The sequence below is a fragment of the Delphinus delphis genome, chromosome 13 (assembly GCF_949987515.2).
Source record: "Delphinus delphis chromosome 13, mDelDel1.2, whole genome shotgun sequence".
Taxonomy (NCBI): Eukaryota; Metazoa; Chordata; class Mammalia; order Artiodactyla; family Delphinidae; genus Delphinus; species Delphinus delphis.
This window is the reverse complement of record NC_082695.1, coordinates 16,302,346-16,322,241: the sequence shown is the minus strand read 5'-3', so window position 1 is coordinate 16,322,241 and position 19,896 is coordinate 16,302,346. Positions and strand designations below refer to the sequence as shown.

Below are 19,896 nucleotides of genomic sequence, written 5' to 3'. Positions count from 1 at the left end.
TTGGAGGGGCGGGGACTGTGTTGTAGGAGCAGGCCGGGCAGAAGGCCTCAAAGAGCTCCCCTTCCCTTCAGTCGCTGTGCAATCTGGCCTGTGGCCAGCACTTCTTGCCAGGATGAAGATCGATCCGGAAGCCTTCATTACTAGGCACCTGGATCAGATCATTCCCAGGATCACCACACAGAGCCCCCTGAACCAGGTAATTGGCATGTGAGCTGGTTTTGGTCTCAGGTCAGAGTCCAGACGGGAGATTCAGAGAAACAGGTGAAGGTGTGATGAAAAATGGGTTGAACCCTTGGGTTTCATGTGGCAGAAAGTGCAAACTAGTTTGAGCACAATAGGGAACTTGCTTGTTCCCTCATCTAACTGGTAAGACCCAGGATGTGACTGGACAGGGACTCAGGTGTCTTCAGGACCTTGTAGGTGGTGTATCTCTTGCTCTCTGTCCATCTCTCTGTCTCATCCATCTGTGTCCCATCTCTGCTTTCCACGGTATGGGCTCCATTCTCAGTCTCCCCTTTTTAGTAGCAGGATAGCTATTCCAGGCTTCTTGTCCCCCATCAGCTCCAGTGGGAAAAGCTTGCGTTTTCCAGTCATTTCAGCTGGCATGGGGTCTTACTGCCCTGCTTGACCTGACTTGGGTCTTGTGCTTATCCTGAGGCCCATCCTGGTCTGGGTCACGTGCCCACCTCTGGAGAGGGTGGGGTCAGCTCCACCTGAACCACGGAGATGAGATTGGGAGAGGAATGTGTCCCCCAAATCAGGGTGCTAGTACCGGGTAGGTACAGCTCGCTGAGAAGGCAGACACACACTATGCTTGTCCACTCCAGTAGGCAGTGCTCAGAAAGAGCAGGCAGTGGCAAGAAGAAGGGGAGCCATTGCCTGGGGCATTTAGGCCTGGCAGGACCCCTCTCCAGTGCCAGCTGTGGCGCTCACTGACCATGTCTATGTTTGTCTGGCAGTCTTCCATGAATGCCATGGGCTCCCTCTCCATCCTGTCCCCAGACCGGGTCCTCCCTCAGCTCATCAGCACCATCACCGCTTCCGTGCAGAACCCAGCGCTGTGCCAGGTGACACGGGAGGAGTTTGCTATTATGCAGACCCCTGCCGGGGAGCTGTACGACAAATCCATCATCCAGAGGTGAGCCCCCACTCATGGGCTCAATAGCCCCAAGCCTTAGTTTTCTTTTTTTTCTCTTTCCTTTTTTTTTTAATTAATTAATTTATTTGGCCGCGTCGGGTCTTAGTTGCAGCACGCGGGATCTTTCGTGGCAGCATGCGGGATCTTTCCCTGCAGCACGCGCCCTCTTGGTTGCCTCGCACGGGCTTCTCTCTAGCTGTGGCACGTGGGCTCTAGAGCGCGCGGGCTCAGTAGTTGTAGTGCTTGGGCTCAGTTGCCCCGTGGCATGTGAGATCTTAGTTCCCCAACCAGGGATTGAATTTGTGTCCCCTGCATTGGAAGGTGGATTCTTAACCACTGGACCACCAGAGAAGTGCCTGTCAGATGGAGACTATGTGTCCTTTGTAGGGTCTTGTGAGGAGTAAATGAAACAATCTATCTGTTGATTGGAGGAGTGCTTGCTGTGTTCTAGGCACAGTACTTAGGCCTGGGATACAAGAGCATGTAGAGTATCCAGCACTTTCCTGGTGCATATGACTTAAAAACTAGCTGGGGTTTTATGGCTGGTGGGAGGCTGAAGGGCCTGGTGGCTGTTTTGAACCTGGCTGATCACCTGCTCTGGTGTTTCAGTGCCCAGCAGGACAGCATAAAAAAGGCCAACATGAAGCGAGAGAACAAAGCTTACTCCTTCAAGGAGCAGATCATCGAGCTGGAGCTGAAGGAGGTGGGTACGTGGAGGCCTCACACACGGGGTGGCCTCAGGCGGGTCTCTTGGGTCATCCTGACCCATGGCACACTCCTCCGACCTCCCCACTGATCCTGGGTCCTACTGCCACACTCTTTATCTGCCCTTTCTCAGGTAGCTTTCTCTACGCCCAACTCAAGGAAAACAAATTTTTCTCTCTGCTGGCAGTAGTTCATGTATTTCCTCTGCTAAGTGGTGTTGCTTGATTCCATGCCTGTCCCCGCAGCTCCTGGAAGGCCGGGACCTATCTGTCCTCTTGATAGTAGGCATAGGGCCTGGCACAGTGTAGCCGCTGGGGCATCGTGGTTTATTGCTCTATTCGGCAGTGACAGAACTGGTTCTGACAGGAGCAAAGCACACAGGGCTCTTTCCTGTCTCAGAGCCTTTGTTTGCTCCTCCCTCGGTTTTTTGTTTTTTGTTTTTTGTCCTCCCTCAGTCTTTACAAGGCTGGGTTCTTCTTGTCTTTCACGTCTCTGCCCACATATCCCCTTCGCGGAGAGGTGACCCCTCTGCCCGCCCTATCCAGAGTAGACCCCGCGCCTTTTCTCATTTGCTATGTATCATATTTATTCCTTTCATAACATTGGTCATGATCTGAAGTCACCTTGTTTATGTATCTGTTTCCCTGTTCGTGGTCTACCTGCACCCACTAGATTGTCAGCTCTGTGAGGATAGAGACTTGGTCTTCTTCTCATGGTCTCCCCAGCATCTAGAACAGTGCCTGGTACCATGTAGGTGCTAAGTAAAGACTTATCAAATGAATGAGTGCTCTCGGTCTTTGCAGGACCTTAGCTTATACTGGAAGAGAGTGTCTGTAGGGCGGGCTGGCAGGAGGGGAGGCTGAAGCTGCATGGCTACCAGAATACCCTTTTCAGCACCTGGAGGGACTTTTCTTTTCTCTAACGTATAAAGGCCCTTCTTGTGTTTGTTAGTAGAGAATCCAGCAAGAAATCCCCTCTCTACTGCTCTCTCTCTTCTGTAGATACCAGGTGGCTGTGGACTTGTGGGAGTAGGGGAGGCCACATGGCAGGTTGGGGGGCCAGGTCACAGACATAGAGCTGTCCTGGTGCTGATTGGGGAGCTGAGCGTGCCCTGCTTGGTGGGAGGGAGGGAGTTCCTTTCCCTGGAGATGGATTTGCTTTGCTTGTTCCCTTCAGGAGATAAAGAAGAAGAAAGGCATAAAAGAGGAGGTGCAGCTGACCAGCAAACAGAAGGAGATGCTGCAGGCCCAGCTGGACAAGGAGGCGCAGATCCGGAGGCGGCTGCAGGAGGTAAGCAGTCGCTGCCACCACACGCCTGTGCCACGAGAGTGCTGGGTCGCCTGCTCCTCGCTGTCCTGGGGCAGGGCCCTGCTGACTGGCCTTCTGGGGTGACTCTGCTTACAGCTGGACAATGAGCTGGAGGCGGCGCTAGGACTGCTGGACACCATCCTGGCCAAGAACCCGTCCGGCCTGACCCAGTACATCCCTGTCCTGGTCGACTCTTTCCTGCCCTTGTTGAAATCTCCCCTCGCTGCTCCCAGGATCAAGAACCCTTTCCTGTCCTTAGCTGCCTGTGTCATGACCCCTAGGCTCAAGACTTTGGGTTAGTCCTCGTTGGCTGGCTGTGGGCATGACCCCGGGGCAGGATGGGGGTGGACAGAGATGCCCCCAAGTGCTTGTGGGGAGGCACGCAGTGACCTAGGCTACTGACTTGTTTTCCTATGGATACAGCCTCAGGTATCTCAAGCAGCGTATCCTTGGGAGCACACAGTGCCGCCTCCTCTCTCCCATTTTATGTCTGCTGAGTCTTCATTCTGAGGGCCAACTTTTAGATGCTAGTCGGTGATCTTTCTGTAGCAGTGTTTTTTTTTTTAATAAATTTATCTTATTTATTTATTTATTTTTGGCTGCGTTGGGTCTTCGTTGCTGTGCGTGGGCTTTCTCTAGTTGTGGCAAGTGGGGTCTACTGTTCTTTGCGGTGCTCAGGCTTCTCATTGTAGTGTTTTCTCTTGTTGCAGAGCAAGGGCTCCAGACGCGCGGGCTTCAGTAGTTGTGGCGCATGGGCTTATTTGCTCCGCAGCATGTGGGATCTCCCTAGACCAGGGCTCGAACCCCTGTCCCCTGCATTGGCAGGAGGATTTTTAACCACTGTGCCACCAGGGAAGCCCTGTAGCAGTTTGAAATTCAGTGGCAGTGGGATGGTTTGGTGCCACGTGGCCTGTCTGTAGCCCAGAGCTCCTGAGCAGCCACATGTGGATGACCAGAGGTCTCTGTGGCCTTTAGCTTTCTGTTGGCTGTGGAGAAACAAAGACCAAGTGGGGTGGCTGGGAATTGTGGAGGCCTCGCTTTATGGGTTAATGACCTTGAGGATGAACATACCTTGAGCCTGAGGGGTATGTTCCCTTCAGGGTGAGGCTGGAGTCAGGCAGTACACATAGAACCTGCCGGAAGTATTACCTGGCTGGCTGTGCTGTTGCATGGAAGGTGGGAGGACCACATGGATAGAGCTGAATAACTCCCAACTGAATAACCCTTGGGTGGCTTATGCCTCCTCTCAGCGCACTTTTAATTCCTTAGTGTCAGAAGGGTATCTCCTTGCCGGCCTGCCTACCCTTTGGCACTGTCCTGGAGATGAAATGAGAAATTAGGTTGAGGATACTTAGGCAGAGCAGAATTGATTACTATTAAGTCAGAGGGACATGGCATCTCTGCCCTGGGTCCCTGGTTTGCACCTGGGCCAGATTCTGTGTCTTTGCGAGGGTCATCCCCTGCTGGGTCCCTTCTCTTGGACACAGGAACTTTGGTGAGCCATGTGACTCTGCGCCTGCTGAAGCCAGAATGTGCCCTGGATAAGTCATGGTGCCAGGAAGAGCTGTCGGTGGCCGTGAAGAGGGCGGTGACCCTGCTGCACAGTCACACCATCACCAGCAGGGCAGGCAAGGGAGAACCAGGTAAGGGACAGGACGGACAAAGGGCACGAGGCAGTGTGAACCGTGCAGGGATTGCATGAGCTATGGCGCTCCGTACCCCGGGGCTTCCTGAGGCTGTAGCCTCCAGTGAGTCTCTTCCCTCCCTGGCCTTAATTTCCTCATCTGAAAAAGGGGGGATGGACGATTTTTGAGTCTGGTCCCTGGTATTCTGAGTCACTGTGACCCCCACTGAGGGTTTAGTTCTTGCCATTGGAAGCTACTTGTCTGTTTTAACTCTCACATTGTGGAACTGGGCAGTGTCTGGGGTAGGAGCAGGATTGGCTTTAGAACTGGGCTACTGCCTGTCATCCCTCTTGTCATGCCACATGCTTCAGGGTGTCAGGGCCTCCAGCCTTCCCCCCACCCACTTGCCCTGAGGATGGACACTGAGGCAGCCGTGCTCGGGATCCTGCCCAACCTACAGGATCCATCTGCTTCTTGCTCTCACAGACGCCGCGCCCCTGTCCGCGCCAGCCTTCTCCTTAGTCTTCCCGTTTCTGAAGATGGTGCTGACCGAGATGCCCCACCACAGCAAGGAGGAGGAGGAGCGCGTGGCCCAGATTCTTCAGATCCTCACCGTCCACGCCCAGCTGAGGGCCTCACCCAGCAGCCCGCCAGGGCGTGTGGACGAGGTTGGCCCGGGGAGCTCGGCTCCCTCTCGGTTTGAGGGCGTTGGGGAGGCAGGGGCTTCTGACGCTTCCCATGAGCAATTCTGGGGGGGAGGTCGTGCAGCATATACATATACCTATAGCAGCAACCATTGGTGAGGAGAACCCAAATGTTCTATTCAGTGTGGTTGTCAAGACCTCACAGAAGCTTATGGGTCTCTTGTGTCTGATAGTTTCTGACCCAAAGAAGTTGAAGGATTTTGTATGAATTTATTGTTTTGTTTCTAACTCAGAAGATAGTTCTGATCACTCTGTCTCCCTTTGACTTGCTTATGATTGTGAGACTGGAGCTCATTCATTGAGGAGTTTTCTTTTTAATAGATTATGTTCTAAAAATTTGCCAAAGTAATGCATGTGTAAAATTCCAACAGTACAGAAGCAAAAAGAGAAATGCCACTCCCTAGAGGTAACTGTTGCTAACAGTTTGGCCTATACCCTTGTGGACTTTTTTTTTTTTAAGCACATTCAAAACTCATACCCACAAACACAGTAAAGCAAAAATGGATTGCACTCCTTCTTTCATGGGACGATATTCTGTGGGTCTCCTCCGGTGTCCGGATCCATGTGATCCACGTCACATGGATCTAATTTCACAGGCTGCGTGGGGTTCTATGCTGTGGGTTCACCATGGTTTAGTTAACTTTTTACTTGTTGATTGATATTTTTAGGTTGTTTCTAACGTTTCCATATTTTGAACATCGCTGTGGTGTGCCCCCTTGTACATTTATGTCCCTTGCACACTGTGTGAACATTTCTATAGGACAGATTCTTGGGCATGGAATTGTTAGGTTCTGTGACATGTTCTGAGCTATACCCTCACTGAGTGTTTTCTTTTCTCCAATCCTAATACAACCTCACGTAGTGGTAATCTTGCCAACGATGGGTGAAAGAATGGTGTAATGTTTTATTTCACATTTTTTTACTGTACTTGTAAAGTTCAGTATCTCTTCATATGTTTATGGGCCACCTGTATTTCATATTCTGTGAGTTTCAACCAAGGTTAAGAGTTTATTTATTTTTAGTCCCTGAAGATCTGGTTGACTGGGGTTGGCTCCTGTGGATTGAGTTGTAAACCTGACAGGGTTTCTACAGTGGAGTCAGCAGTATGACCCAGAATGTTCCCCTGTGGGTGAGAGGGTGCTGCTTCATGTGCCACCGGACTTGGTTACATACCTTCCCTGGAGCTTCACCCTGACTTACCTTCTGTTCTCTCTTAGAATGGCCCAGAGTTGCTGCCTCGTGTGGCCATGCTGCGCCTTCTGACTTGGGTGATCGGCACAGGCTCTCCCCAACTGCAGGTGATCTGGTTCCCAGTTGGCTTTTGCTGTGACTCAGTTCATGACCCCAACCTCAGGTTCTAGTTCTCTCAGCCCTCAGTTCTGGCCTTGGGCAGAAGGGCTGCTTTTGAGAGCCAGCCTGACTGTTCTCAGCTGGTGAGGGGTTTTGCTTGGGTCCTGCCACTGGCCTTGGCCTGGCGCTGGGGTCTGAGCCCTAGTACGGCTGTGGGGTGGGTGTTCTCAGTTCAGATTCCTCCCTGGGCTTCTCAGCCCATCACCTGGCTCCCCTGCCTGGCCCCATAGTAGGAAAAAAAAATTGGGGAACTGAGCCCAGCGGATGGATGTCTTCCTCAGGTTCTGGCTTCAGACGCCCTGACCACCCTGTGTGCCAGCAGCAGTGGCGAGGATGGCTGTGCCTTTGCAGAGCAGGAGGAGGTGGACGTGCTGCTCTGCGCCTTGCTGTCCCCCTGTGCTAGTGTGCGGGACACTGCGCTCCGGGTGCGTGCCCACTCCCTCTTGGGGCTACCTTGGCATCCCTTGTCCCTCAGCGTCCCTGTTCGAGCTGCCCTGATGGGAGATGCCGCACATATGCACCAGCGTGTCCTGGAGGCAAAGAGAAGAGGTCACAGAGTGTGGTTTGGGGTCATTCTAGGAATTGGAACAGCTAAGCAGTTGTCATGTATCACTGCCTATTTTTTTCTTCACCTCGGAAGACTTCACCTAATTTCTAAAACGGAATGTGGATCTTGGTACTTTTATAGACAGATATAACTCACAGGATTGGTTCATTTCTTCAACCTACTACCTTATACTTGCTTTCTCTTGGTGCTTTGGGACCCAAAGCTAAAGGATCCCCTTGGAGTATGAGACATTGATTCCCAGATGCCAGACTCCAGGCTCCTGCTATTGCTCTGTGACAGAGTTTGCACTGGTCCTTGGTAAAAATTTGAAAAACAATGGCAATGTGGCAGATAGTTCCTAAAACAAAGGGAATGTCCTTTTTCTGAGGTTTTGTCTGACTTGCGTGTTTAGAGTTAAATTTTTAAATTTTATGTTAGAAAAGATTCTACCGCTATATGCCATCATTTCATGAAAGAAAAGCTCTTTGAAGAGCAGCTAATGAGCTGAACTGACTCATGGCATTCCCTAACCAGTGCTGTCCAGTGCAATGTTCTGCAGGGCTGGAAATATACATCTGTGCTGTCCAGTGTGGTAGCCACCAGCCAGCATATGGCTGTTGAGCACTTGAAATGTGGCTGGTGCAGCTGAAAAAGTTAGAGTTCGTTTTAAATGATTTCACTGTGGAGACGCACGTGCGGCTAGTGGCTACGTCTTGGACGGTTCAGCCCTAGCGGGAGGCAGGGTGGTGGGGGACAGGTCAGAGGCTCTTCCCAAAGGTCATGCCTTACACGGTGTGGTCCCACCCCCTCTCAGGGGCTGTTGGAACTCCACATGGTATTGCCAGCGCCTGATACTGATGAGAAGAATGGCCTGAACCTTCTGCGGAGGCTCTGGGTGGTCAAGTTTGACAAGGAGGAGGAGATCCGGAAGCTGGCAGAGAGGTGAGAGCCGTCGGAAGGCTGGTTTTCCTGCTCTGTTCTCTTTCCCCTCATGAAATAACTGGACCCAGCGTGCTCAGCCTACAGAGGGAAAAAGGGTCGGGTGGTCGGGTTTGGCAGGGCCCGTGCTGCAGATCCTTGTCTGACCAGCTCCGCCTTTGGTCTGCTACAGGCTCTGGTCAACCATGGGCCTAGATCTGCAGCCAGACCTCTGCTCCTTGCTCATCGACGACGTCATCTATCACGAGGCAGCTGTGAGGCAGGCCGGGGCTGAAGCCCTCTCCCAAGCAGTGGCGCGTTACCAGCGGCAGGCGGCGGAGGTTATGGGCAGGCTTATGGAGATTTACCAGGAGAAGCTCTATGTGAGTCGTCTGTGCACCGCGATGCAGTCTGGGTGTGTAAGGGTGGGTTGGACCATTTTCAACCTCCCACCTGCTCCAAACAGGAGCCATACTGTGGCTCAGGGTGGCTTGTGCCTAATCTCCCGTCTCACCTGGGTCATTGGCTTTATTGGAGAGAGCACTGCAGTGCATTGATCAACCTGTCTGTTGCAGCGGCCGCCCCCGGTGCTGGATGCTTTGGGACGAGTTATCTCAGAATCTCCTCCAGATCAGTGGGAAGCCAGGTATAACAGTTGCTTCAGCCTTGTACCACTCAGTGCTTTCTGAGGTGTGGCAGGTTGGCTGGGCTGGGTGCTGTGAAGAGGCAGCATGGGATAATGGATCAGCGGAGGGAAACAGCAAGACCTCCCTCTGAGTCAGAGACCTGAGTTCAAGTTCTGGCTCTTCCTGGCTAGCTAGACGACATGTTTCTCCTTTCCTCCGAGGGACTCTGTTTCTGTAGAGGTCCCTGGGCCCCTCCTTACTGCTGTAGCTGAAAGAATAATAGTACTTAGCCTTTGTAGAGTATGTCCACTTCTGAATGCCTTCACATCTGGTTCCTTCACCTCCCTTTCCTCCTCCCCTGGAGGGAGAGGGGTAGGCGATGCACTCACACATGGGGAAACAGAGGCAGAGCTGGTCCCCTCCCCAAGGTCACCCTGTAGGAGGTAAACTCTGGACAGATAGGAGGTCTCTGTTTTACAAGTGGGCCGTTGCCACACCAGTGGGCACAGCAGTGGGTAAGCACAGGGCATTGGGCTCTGTGTTGTGCTCTGCCCCTGAAGCAGTGTTTGCTGTTGGCAGGCTCACTCTCCTAGTGACACACTGGGATAGGTGCCACCAGCAGGGGAGGAGGCCTCTGGCTTGCCCTTGCCCCCCTGACATGCTCCCCCTTCTTTCCTAGGTGTGGCTTGGCTTTGGCCCTGAACAAGCTCTCCCAGTGTTTGGACAGTTCTCAGGTGAAGCCACTCTTTCAATTTTTTGTCCCTGATGCCCTCAACGACCGAAACCCAGATGTCCGGAAGTGCATGTTAGATGCAGCCCTTGAGACGCTCAACACGCATGGGAAGGTAAAAGATTTCAGCTAGCTGAGGAGGTGGGGAGAAGGCTGGGCCAAGGTGGGCTGAGCAGTGGTGCCACAGGGATGCTGAGTGCTCGAAATCCTGGCAGGGCACTAGCCCCTGTGGAAAATTCCATTTGTATTTCTTTTGAGTCATAAAGACCCCCCCAAAAGGGTGTTAAATTCTTGTAAGTCTGCTGCAGTCCTGCCAGAAGACTGGGAAACCCGCTGGCACTGCTGGCTAGCTTGTTAGGATGCCTGTCCCAGAGCCAGACTTGGGCTTGGTCCTGGGGCAGAGACCGTCATCCCCAGGCACAGCCTATGGGCTGATGTGAGGCTCCAGGAGCTCTTGGCTTTCCAGGAGAACGTCAACTCGCTGCTGCCGGTGTTTGAGGAGTTCCTGAAGAACGCACCCAATGATGCCAGCTATGACGCTGTGCGGCAGAGCGTGGTGGTCCTGATGGGCTCTCTAGCCAAGCACCTGGAAAAGAGCGACCCCAAAGTGAAGCCTATTGTCGCCAAGCTCATCGCCGCTCTCTCCACCCCCTCCCAACAGGTACCTGCCCCCTGGCCTGGGGCCCCAACTGTGGGTGGGCAGTGGGACGCTAGGGACAGAGTCGGGTATCAGGGTGCAGAAGGCCCAGTTCTCTGCGAGGAGTCATCTCGTCTCGGGACAGCCTGGTTTATAGTCAGGAATACTCACCTCTGGAGGGGGAGTTAGTTTGTTACTTTGTTCTAGTAGACCTCTTAGATGTTTTCATTTTTTTCTACTCATTTTCTAAGAGTCATTTTTTGCATTTAGAGTAAACCTGTCCCTGGGGATACAGAGGTTTAAAAAAAAAAATGAATCGTTCTTGTTGTGTTAGCCTTTTCCTGATCCTCTCCCTGCGTTAGTTATATGTTTTGGGGGCCTTGTGATGCAGCCTCCAAGCCACAGTGCAAAGGATTTTTTTTTTCCTCTTATTTAAAAAACATATTTACATGTATTTTCTGTTATTTGCATTTCGGACAATCCAGAGTGTCCTCCTCAAAGGCACAGTTGAAAACCACAGGTTTACTGAATTGTGGTCAAATAGTCTGTCAGAGTACCTGGCCTCCCAAGCTTCCTGCCCAGGCCCCTGGCTGCAGACTGCCTCGCTGCCCTGGTCGGGCTTCATGAGCTGTGGCTGGAAGACGATTGACAGCATCTTTTGGGACTGCTTGATTTGGACCTGGCCCTGTAAGGCCCAGCCCCATTTCCCTGACTGACAAATTTGAAAACTGAGAGACTTGGGTTGTTTTTAAGGAGGCACAGTAGCATGTTTCTCTCTGGATCTTCCTCTGTGAGCGGGTTTAATCTTCCTGAGGTTTTACCCCACCTGCCCAGGCCTAGGTTCTCTCTTCAGACCAGAAATAGCACCGTAATGGCTGATGCTCTCCTGGCTAACAGATGTAGCGTGCACCCTGACGGAATGCGGGTCAGGCATGAGCTTGTACCACCATCTGCCTTTCCGATGCTCTGTGTGGTCTGACAGGCGGTGGCTGAGATGGGGCTGGGGGACGTCTAGGGGTGAGGTGCTGCAGAAGACTGCATCGGCTGCCAGGGCCTGGCTGTGGTTGAGCTGCAGCACTGACGCGGTGGGCCCCTCCCCCAGGTCCAGGAATCCGTGGCCAGCTGCTTGCCGCCCCTCGTCCCCGCCATCAAGGAGGACGCTGGAGGGATGATCCAGAGGCTGATGCAGCAGCTGCTGGAGTCAGACAAGTACGCTGAGCGCAAAGGGGCTGCTTATGGGCTGGCGGGCCTGGTAAAGGGCCTGGGCATCCTGTCGCTGAAGCAGCAGGAGATGATGGCTGCGCTGACTGATGCCATCCAGGACAAGAAGAACTTCCGCCGCCGAGAGGGTGAGTGTCTCCAAGCTCGGTGCCGCCCAGCGTGGGAGGTCAGTCCCCATGGCTGCCAGAGGAGGGAATCTGGCTTTTCCTCCCCTGCTGAAGGCTGGCGTTTGTGTGTGTGCTGCAGGGGGGGCAGCTGTCTGTGAGCCATTCCATCCCATCCTTGCTGATGCGGCCCGGACTTCCCTTTTTTCTAACTCAGCAACACCCTCAGCTGAGAGAGACTTGCCATTCTAGCTGTTAGTGCTCCCTGTTCTCACCTCCTTTCTGCTCAGGGGAGGCAGAGGGGCTGCTCCCTCACGGGGCAGCCACTTTAGTCCCACAGCTGCCCTGAGTGTTTCCAGAGGATGAGGAGGTGGTGGGGAGCTTGTCCTGTGGCTGCCCCGAGAGGACATCCTGTTCCCAGCCGTCCTGCCTTCTCCCCCAGGAGCGCTCTTTGCCTTCGAGATGCTCTGCACCATGCTGGGGAAGCTCTTCGAGCCGTATGTGGTTCATGTGCTGCCCCATCTGCTGCTGTGCTTCGGGGATGGGAACCAGTACGTGCGTGAGGTAAGTCCTGAGGCTGCACTTGGGAATGGCTGGCAGTGGTTCGAGGCCCCTGCTGCTGGCAAGCCCTCTGCCCGCATCTTGGACACTGGTTACTGGTACGGACTCCTCTGGTTCCCAGTGAAGTACTGAAGCCCTGTGAGGTGAGAAACCATGTTTCTCCTGCTCAGCTGTCTCTGCGGGCCTGGGCACAGGGTCTGACGCAGTAGACCCCCCCAGTGAGCGTTGGTCACCAGGAGAACCCGCGGTCCAGCATCAGGCCTTGACCCTTGCGTAGCCGAGGAGGCCCCTGAACATCTTTTCTCCTCCCTTGAGGCTGCAGATGACTGTGCCAAGGCTGTGATGAGCAACCTGAGTGCTCATGGGGTGAAGCTGGTGCTCCCCTCCTTATTGGCTGCCCTGGAGGAGGAATCCTGGAGGACCAAAGCCGGTAAGGCCACTCCCTCCCTCCCTCCCTCAACTTCCTGTTCTGAAAACTGCCCTTACAGGGGTCCAGAGCCACAGCTCTTGTGCTGTGTGTGCTCCCCAGCCCAGGGATGAGGCCAAGACTCTGGTTAGGCAGCTCATTCCTTTATTAGTTTGTTGCTTTCTTGCAAAGAACAGGCCTCTCACAGGAGCCACAGACCTAAGTCAGGAAATCGCAGAGCTTTAAGGCTTGTCTGTGGCTAGGTCTGTGATTTTAAAGCCTTTCTCCCCACCCCATTAAACCGCCTTTTTTTTTTTTTTTTTAATGAATCAATTTTTATTTTATTTTTGGTGGTGTTGGGTCTTTGTTGCTGCGCGTGGGCTTTCTCTAGTTGCGGCAAGCGGGGGCTATTCTTCATTGCAGTGCGTGGGCTTCTCACGCAGTGGCTTCTCTTGTTGTGGAGCACGGGCTCTAGGTGCGTGGGCTTCAGTAGTTGTGGCACGCGGGCTCAGTAGTTGTGGCTCGCGGGCTCTAGAGCGCAGGCTCAGTAGTCATGGCACACGGGGCGGGCTTAGTTGCTCTGCGGCATGTGGGACCTTCCCGGACCAGGGGTTGAACCTGTGTCCCCTGCGTTGGCAGGCAGATTCTTAACCACTGCGCCACCAGGGAAGTCCCGAAACCCCTTTTTAAAAAATGTAATCTTGTTTGGAATCCTAATTTGTAAAACAGAGTTGCTCAGGTTTGGGGAGGGTCAGCATCGGGGCTTCCTCCTCAGTCCTTCAGGCTTCCCCCTACATCTTGAAAAATCACAATCTTAATCAGTCTCCTCATCTGTGGATGAGGAGACTGAGGCCAGAGAAATTCAGTGAATTGACCTTGGATCACTGTCAGCTCTAAGCCAGGTCTGGCCACTCTCCCCAATACTGCCCAGCCTCTTGCCCAGGCTCAGCAGGCCTCAGGAGCATTTTGCTCGCTTGGCTGGAGCCCGGCCCTGTGCCCTCTTCCCGGGACTGCTGGAGCAGTCTGCAGAGGAGCAGGCCGTGTGTCCCTTGCCCGGGCAGCCAGCCCAGGCGACTTGCCAACCTGTGCTCAGTGATTTCATGCTGGGCGTGTGTCTGCCGTCTGCAGGGTCGGTGGAATTGCTTGGGGCGATGGCGTACTGTGCTCCTAAGCAGCTGTCGTCCTGCCTACCCAACATCGTGCCCAAGCTCACAGAGGTGCTCACCGACTCCCACGTCAAAGTGCAGAAGGCCGGACAGCAGGCGCTCAGGCAAATTGGCTCCGTCATCAGGAACCCGGAGATCCTGGGTACGCCTCTCCCACGAGGGCACTGGCCCCGGTTCCTCCTCCTATCCCTGGACACTGCAGGGAACATGCACCCATTCAGCTTAGGCCCTCTGAGGACAGATATGTTCACATTGAGGTAACCTCTAAATTTGGGGGAGCCCTTTTCCTACGATAATAAGTGGAAAGTAGTTTGGAAGTGGTCTGTTTTCCTGTTGGTCTGGAGCAGTCATTGACTGCTCAGGTAGGGAAACTGAGTTGTTGGCCCAGAAATAGCTTGACTCTAAGGGAGCCTTGAGGTCAACAGATAAATGACAAGCTCTGGGCCACATCTGCATCATCCAAAGTGTTAGGTTTTGGGGAACTTTTTTATTCTCTCTCATTCCAGGAGGCCTGTGATAGAGGGGTTAGGGAGCTTACTTTTTACTGTGGTTATTTCTTGAGTAATTAGGGAAAGATTGATTTCTAGAAACAAACCCCAGCCAGCTACCTTGACCAGTACTGTACTTGTTAATTTTTAAGCTTCAGCATAGAACATCGGTACCCATTCAGTGCCTTTCAGCCTGAGTATTTCCAGACTTGTTTTCATTCAGAAAATGATGGGTTTTTGTTTTTGTTTTTTAAGGGATGAATAGGTAGATGTGGATTTTGTTGTTGTTTACAATGTCCAACACCCCTGGGGATTTCTCAGGCCCAGAATAGTCTCATCTCTATCAAATGAATGCCTTCATTTTCAGAATCCAGCCTGGGGCCTTTTTTTTTTTTTAATTGACTAGTTTGTATAATGTAAAATTCACTTCTCAAAAATGTACAACTTAGTGGTTTTTAGCATTTTCACAAAATTATGTAAGTATCACTGCTGTTTAGTTCCGGGGCATTTTCATCATCTCAGAAAGGAACCCCACACCCACCCATTAGCATTCACTCCTCATTTCCCCTCCTACCTCTAGCCTCTGACAACCACTAATCTATTTTCTGTCTCTGAGTTTGCCTATTCTGGACACTTCACGTAAATGGCATCATACAGTGTGTGGCCTTTTATGTCTAGCTTCTTGCATTTAGCATTATGTTTTCAAGGTTCATCCACACTGTAGCATGTATCAGTACTTCTTTCCTTTTATGGCCCAATAATGTATTCCAATGAATGAGTATACCACATTTTGTTTATCCATTCATCAATTGGTAGATGTTTGGGTCGTTTCCACTTTTTGGCTGTTAATATTGCTATGAACGTCTGTATCCAAGGTTTTTTTTTTTTTCCCTGTAGGCATGATTTCAGTTCTCTTGGTTAGATACCTAGGAATGGAATCGCTGGGTCATGTGGTAACTGTTTACCTTTTTGAGGAAGTGCTAGACTGTTACCCCACGCAGCTGTACCATTTGACATTCCCGGCAGCAGTGTATGCGAGTTCCAGTTGCCACCTCTGTTATTGTCTGTCTTTTTGGTTACAGTCATCCTCGTGGGTGTGAAGTGGCATTTCATTGTGGTTTTGATTTGCATTTCCCTAATGACTAATGATGTGGAACATGTTTTCATGTGCTTATTTTTCATTTGCATATCTTCTTTGGAAAACTGTTCAAATCCTTTGCCCATTTTTTAACTGAGTTATTAGTTTTTTGTTGTTGTTGTTTTCTGTTGTTGTTTTTTTTGGTCTGCGTGCTTGGCTTGCGTGATCTTAGTCGCCTGACCAGGGATTGAACATGGGTCCTGGCAGTGAAAGCACCAAGTCCTAACCACTGGACTGCCAGGGAATTCCCTTAAAAGTCTTGACCAGCATGTGTCTTTGTAGTTGTTGAATTCCCTGGGTTTGTGGAAAAGATAAGCCAGGTATTCCTCTTGGAATTCCTTCTGCTGGGCTGATGGTGCTGAACTTTTGAGAGCTTGTTGTACCTGGGCTTAGCTGCTCTGAGTATTGTGTGCTTCACTCCCACCACTGGTTCAGGGGCCTTTGGTGTCTCCAAACAGTTTTTTCGCAAGACCACTTTGGGTTGCTGCTTCCAGAATAAGATCCATGTTGTCCAAGTAGCTCTCCCACGGAGGCCCAGCACTGAGGCTGCAGCTCAGTGCCATTGAAGCTAGCCCACAGGTGCCCCACCAGACCACAATTGTGCAGTGCAAAGGGGTGATGGCTGCTGTCCCCACACCGCTTCCTCTTGGGGAGCAAGAATAGAGTTGCTCTTTGCAGACAGGCTGGCTTCCTCAGTTGGCGATTCGCGGGGCTCTAGGGAGGGGTGACCTTGGACTCCCTTCTCTTTTGGCTCCCTCTAGTGCTGGGGATCCAGCAGATTTGCCACACCATAGACTTGTACAAAGCAGCCTCTCTCTTGTTTGGACATGCAGCCATTGCCCCAGTCCTGCTGGATGCCCTGACGGACCCCTCTCGGAAGACCCAGAAGTGCTTGCAGACCTTGCTGGATACCAAGTTTGTCCACTTCATTGATGCCCCGTCCCTGGCCCTCATCATGCCCATTGTCCAGAGAGCCTTCCAGGACCGTTCCACGGACACACGGAAGATGGCAGCCCAGATCATTGGCAACATGTACTCCCTGACAGACCAGAAGGTATCAGCCTATCTGGGGCTCGTACAGGACAGACTAATGGATGCTGGTTTAGGGCACAGAGTCCCTACTGACAGTAGACACAGGAGAGCTATGAGCATTTGGCCCCTGATTATATTTGTGGGGAGAAATGGACCATTTGGGGGTGGAGGGTAGAAATCTAGGCTCTCTGGGCATCTTCCAGAACATAGCGATACAAGTCCTTACTAGCTCAGACCCCAGGTGAGGCCTGTCCCACTGGGCTCCTTTTATAGATTGACAGGGAGGAAAGGTCCAGCCTTGCCTTTGACGACCTTTCAGGAGTGTTGGGAAACCGGCTGCTGCTTTGACTGCTTGCGGTGTTTTCTTGTTGAAAGCATTTGCTTCTGTAAGCCTCTCAGAGGAAATTAGCCTAGTTTGGGAGATTGACTTTGTTTGTTTACTTGCTCCTAGGGGCTTGGATGTGTGATCTCACTACCACAGATCTGCTTTGCTTGCTGAGGCTATGGGCACAAGAGATAAAGTGGGAAAGTTAGTCAATCCTAGGAAATTTGGGATAGTTGGAAAACCAAAAAATTTTATCCATAGCCCTCCAAAAGCTAAAATAATTATTGTTAATGTTTTTAAATTACATGTAAAAAAATGATATTTCCGGGCTTCCCTGGTGGCGCAGTGGTTGAGAGTCCGCCTGCCGATGCAGGGGACACGGGTTCGTGCCCCGGTCCGGGAAGATCCCACATGCCGCGGAGCGGGTGGGCCCGTGAACCATGGCCGCTGAGCCTGCGCATCCGGAGCCTGTGCTCCGCAATGGGAGAGGCCACAACAGTGAGAGGCCCGCGTACCGCAAAAAAAAAAGATATTTCCAAACATAAATGTATTTCTAAGTTATAGCAAGTTATTCATAAAACTGAGTTTTTAATAGTTATGTAATATTCCAACGAGTTTATATATCATAACTTATATAATTCTATTGTTGGTCATACAGTGTCCAAGGTTTTTTGCTATTTTAAATGATGCTGCAGTGAACATAAGGCATTTTCTATATTTAAAACTGTTTCTGAAAGCTGAATGCCGTATCAAGAGACATAAACCTTTTAAGGTGAAGAGAGTGAAAAGATGATAATGCAATTCTGAAAGGAGTGCCAAAAGAATTTCCTAGATTCCTGAGTCTGGGCAGCCCTTGGTCCCAGGAGGAGGAAGAGCATTGAACTGCATCTGGGGGCTCACTCGACCTCTTGAGGGTGGGCCTGGGGTCCCTTGTAGGTTTCCCTGAGCAATCACATGGGCCTTCAAGGAACCAGTGGGAGTGATGGGGGTTCTTTGCCAGTGACAAGCACCCCTGTGAGCGCTCCTAGCCAACAGAATGGTGTGGTCAGGGTCCACCGTGAAGCAGGGCTGGAGAAAGCCGGAATTGGGCCTCCCCTGAGCCACCTCTTCTGTTATTGCAGGACTTGGCTCCTTACCTGCCAAGCGTGACGCCTGGTCTGAAAGCTTCTCTTTTGGATCCTGTACCTGAGGTGAGTCTGGGAGGAGCGGGGGCAGGAGCTCGTTATTTTAGCCCAGTCCCAGAAAATTGACTCCTAAGAATTCCCTATAGGCTGCATTTGCGTCTGTCTGGTAAAGGGAAGGAGACCCTAGGGCACCCCGCCTTGCTCCTGCATGGTCACCTGGTCTTGAGCCACATCTCCTCACCATCCCTGCTCTTGGTTACCTGACAGGTGCGGACGGTGTCTGCAAAGGCTCTTGGAGCCATGGTGAAGGGCATGGGGGAGTCATGCTTTGAGGACTTGCTGCCGTGGCTGATGGAGACACTGACCTATGAGCAGAGCTCTGTGGATCGCTCAGGCGCTGCGCAGGGTGAGGCAGGGCGGGCCCAGGGGCCAGACCGGCAGTGCCCTCTGGGAACCCTTAGATCTGATGGGCTCATTCTGTCCTTTTCTTGCAGGGTTGGCCGAGGTCATGGCTGGCTTGGGGGTGGAGAAGTTGGAGAAGCTGATGCCAGAAATTGTGGCTACAGCCAGCAAAGTGGACATTGCACCCCATGTCCGAGATGGCTATATCATGATGTTCAACTACCTGCCCATCACCTTCGGGGACAAGTTCACTCCTTATGTGGGACCCATCATCCCCTGTATCCTCAAAGTAGGCACCAGCGAAAATGCTGAGGATAGAATTACTGAGGAGGGCAGGACACATGCGCTCTCCCAGAGAGCTAGGGCTCCCCGCCAATTGGGGCTGGGTGGCAGGAGTCCTCATCCTGCTCTTCAGGGAGTCCCATTTCCTCTTAGGTTTGGGTGCCTAGGGGGAGGCAGTTCTGGCTGACCCACCCTCTGTGTGCACAGGCTCTTGCTGATGAGAACGAGTTTGTGCGTGATACCGCTCTGCGTGCGGGCCAGCGGGTCATCTCCATGTACGCCGAGACGGCCATAGCCCTGCTGCTGCCCCAGCTGGAGCAAGGCCTCTTTGACGACCTCTGGAGAATAAGGTGAGAACTCAGGCGGAAAGAGCCAGTGGCCATAGTTCTGTGTTTGGGGAACTGAGAAATGAAAAGCAAAATGCTGCGAAAAACTCTCAATTTTTCCAGACCCTCACTTTTAACCATTTTGTAACTCCAGTATCCCATAGCAGTGTCTTCAATTCTAATTCTCTTCTAAAAAGTTTTCTCTATTCAGTCCTTCAGTTTGTGTCAAAATTTTAAATGCAAATGCTTTTTAATCTGAAAATTCTACTTCTAGGATTTTATTGCAAGGACATATTTAGTCAAGTGCTTAAAGATGTATTTAAAAGGATGTTTGTTGTGGTATTGTTTATCATTTGAAAAACTGAAGGTAGGTTTACAAAAGTCATCGCACATCCACACCATGAACTTTGATTTGGCCATTACAAAGAATGGCATAAGGACTATGTCAGCTGACACAGAAAGCTCCTCGACCTATTGTTGATGGAAAGGTGCGGGCCATGGCCCGGTGTATGTGGTGCAGGCCCACTTCACACATGGTGTGTGTGGGAGGGTGATGTGTACAAGGGTGTCACTGGAGTGTCAGAGTGGTTGCCTGGGTGCTGGGAGTCTGGGTGATTGTTTACACTCTCTTTATATTTTTTTTGTATTGTTTGAATTTTCAATTTCAATATGGTATTTCTGTAATCATTAAAAACAATAAATCTGGGCTTCCCTGGTGGCGTAGTGGTTGAGAGTCCGCCTGCCAATGCAGAGGACATGGGTTCGTGCCCCGGTCCAGGAAGATCCCACATGCCGCGGGGTGGCTGGGCCCGTGAGCCATGGCCGCTGAGCCTGCGCGTCCGGAGCCTGTGCTCCGCAACGGGAGAGGCCACAGCAGTGAGAGGCCCGCGTACCGCCAAAAAAACAACAACAATAAATCTAATTTAATTTGAAGAGAAACAAAAGTTTATCCTTCTAGGCCTCTCCTTATGTCTGTAGTTCTGATGATCCACATTCCTGGTTTCTTGTTAATACTTCCCTCTGTGCTCTCTTC

General features: G+C 51.7%; 1 protein-coding gene across 1 annotated transcript in view; it reads left to right on the top strand.

The window, feature by feature from the left end:
* Positions 1 to 19,896, top strand: part of GCN1 (GCN1 activator of EIF2AK4) — a 57,695-nt gene that overhangs the window by 23,116 nt on the left and 14,683 nt on the right. The window contains exons 20-42 of the mRNA XM_060028177.1: positions 72 to 196; positions 960 to 1,138; positions 1,748 to 1,841; positions 3,020 to 3,133; positions 3,248 to 3,446; positions 4,639 to 4,794; positions 5,263 to 5,444; positions 6,698 to 6,778; positions 7,112 to 7,255; positions 8,192 to 8,319; positions 8,489 to 8,678; positions 8,871 to 8,941; positions 9,601 to 9,766; positions 10,118 to 10,312; positions 11,391 to 11,637; positions 12,056 to 12,177; positions 12,490 to 12,604; positions 13,709 to 13,888; positions 16,206 to 16,426; positions 17,851 to 17,919; positions 18,121 to 18,259; positions 18,348 to 18,544; positions 18,745 to 18,887. Of these exons, the coding sequence (XP_059884160.1) occupies positions 72 to 196; positions 960 to 1,138; positions 1,748 to 1,841; positions 3,020 to 3,133; positions 3,248 to 3,446; positions 4,639 to 4,794; positions 5,263 to 5,444; positions 6,698 to 6,778; positions 7,112 to 7,255; positions 8,192 to 8,319; positions 8,489 to 8,678; positions 8,871 to 8,941; positions 9,601 to 9,766; positions 10,118 to 10,312; positions 11,391 to 11,637; positions 12,056 to 12,177; positions 12,490 to 12,604; positions 13,709 to 13,888; positions 16,206 to 16,426; positions 17,851 to 17,919; positions 18,121 to 18,259; positions 18,348 to 18,544; positions 18,745 to 18,887 (3,457 nt within the window). The remainder of the gene's footprint in view (positions 1 to 71; positions 197 to 959; positions 1,139 to 1,747; positions 1,842 to 3,019; positions 3,134 to 3,247; positions 3,447 to 4,638; positions 4,795 to 5,262; positions 5,445 to 6,697; positions 6,779 to 7,111; positions 7,256 to 8,191; positions 8,320 to 8,488; positions 8,679 to 8,870; positions 8,942 to 9,600; positions 9,767 to 10,117; positions 10,313 to 11,390; positions 11,638 to 12,055; positions 12,178 to 12,489; positions 12,605 to 13,708; positions 13,889 to 16,205; positions 16,427 to 17,850; positions 17,920 to 18,120; positions 18,260 to 18,347; positions 18,545 to 18,744; positions 18,888 to 19,896) is intronic.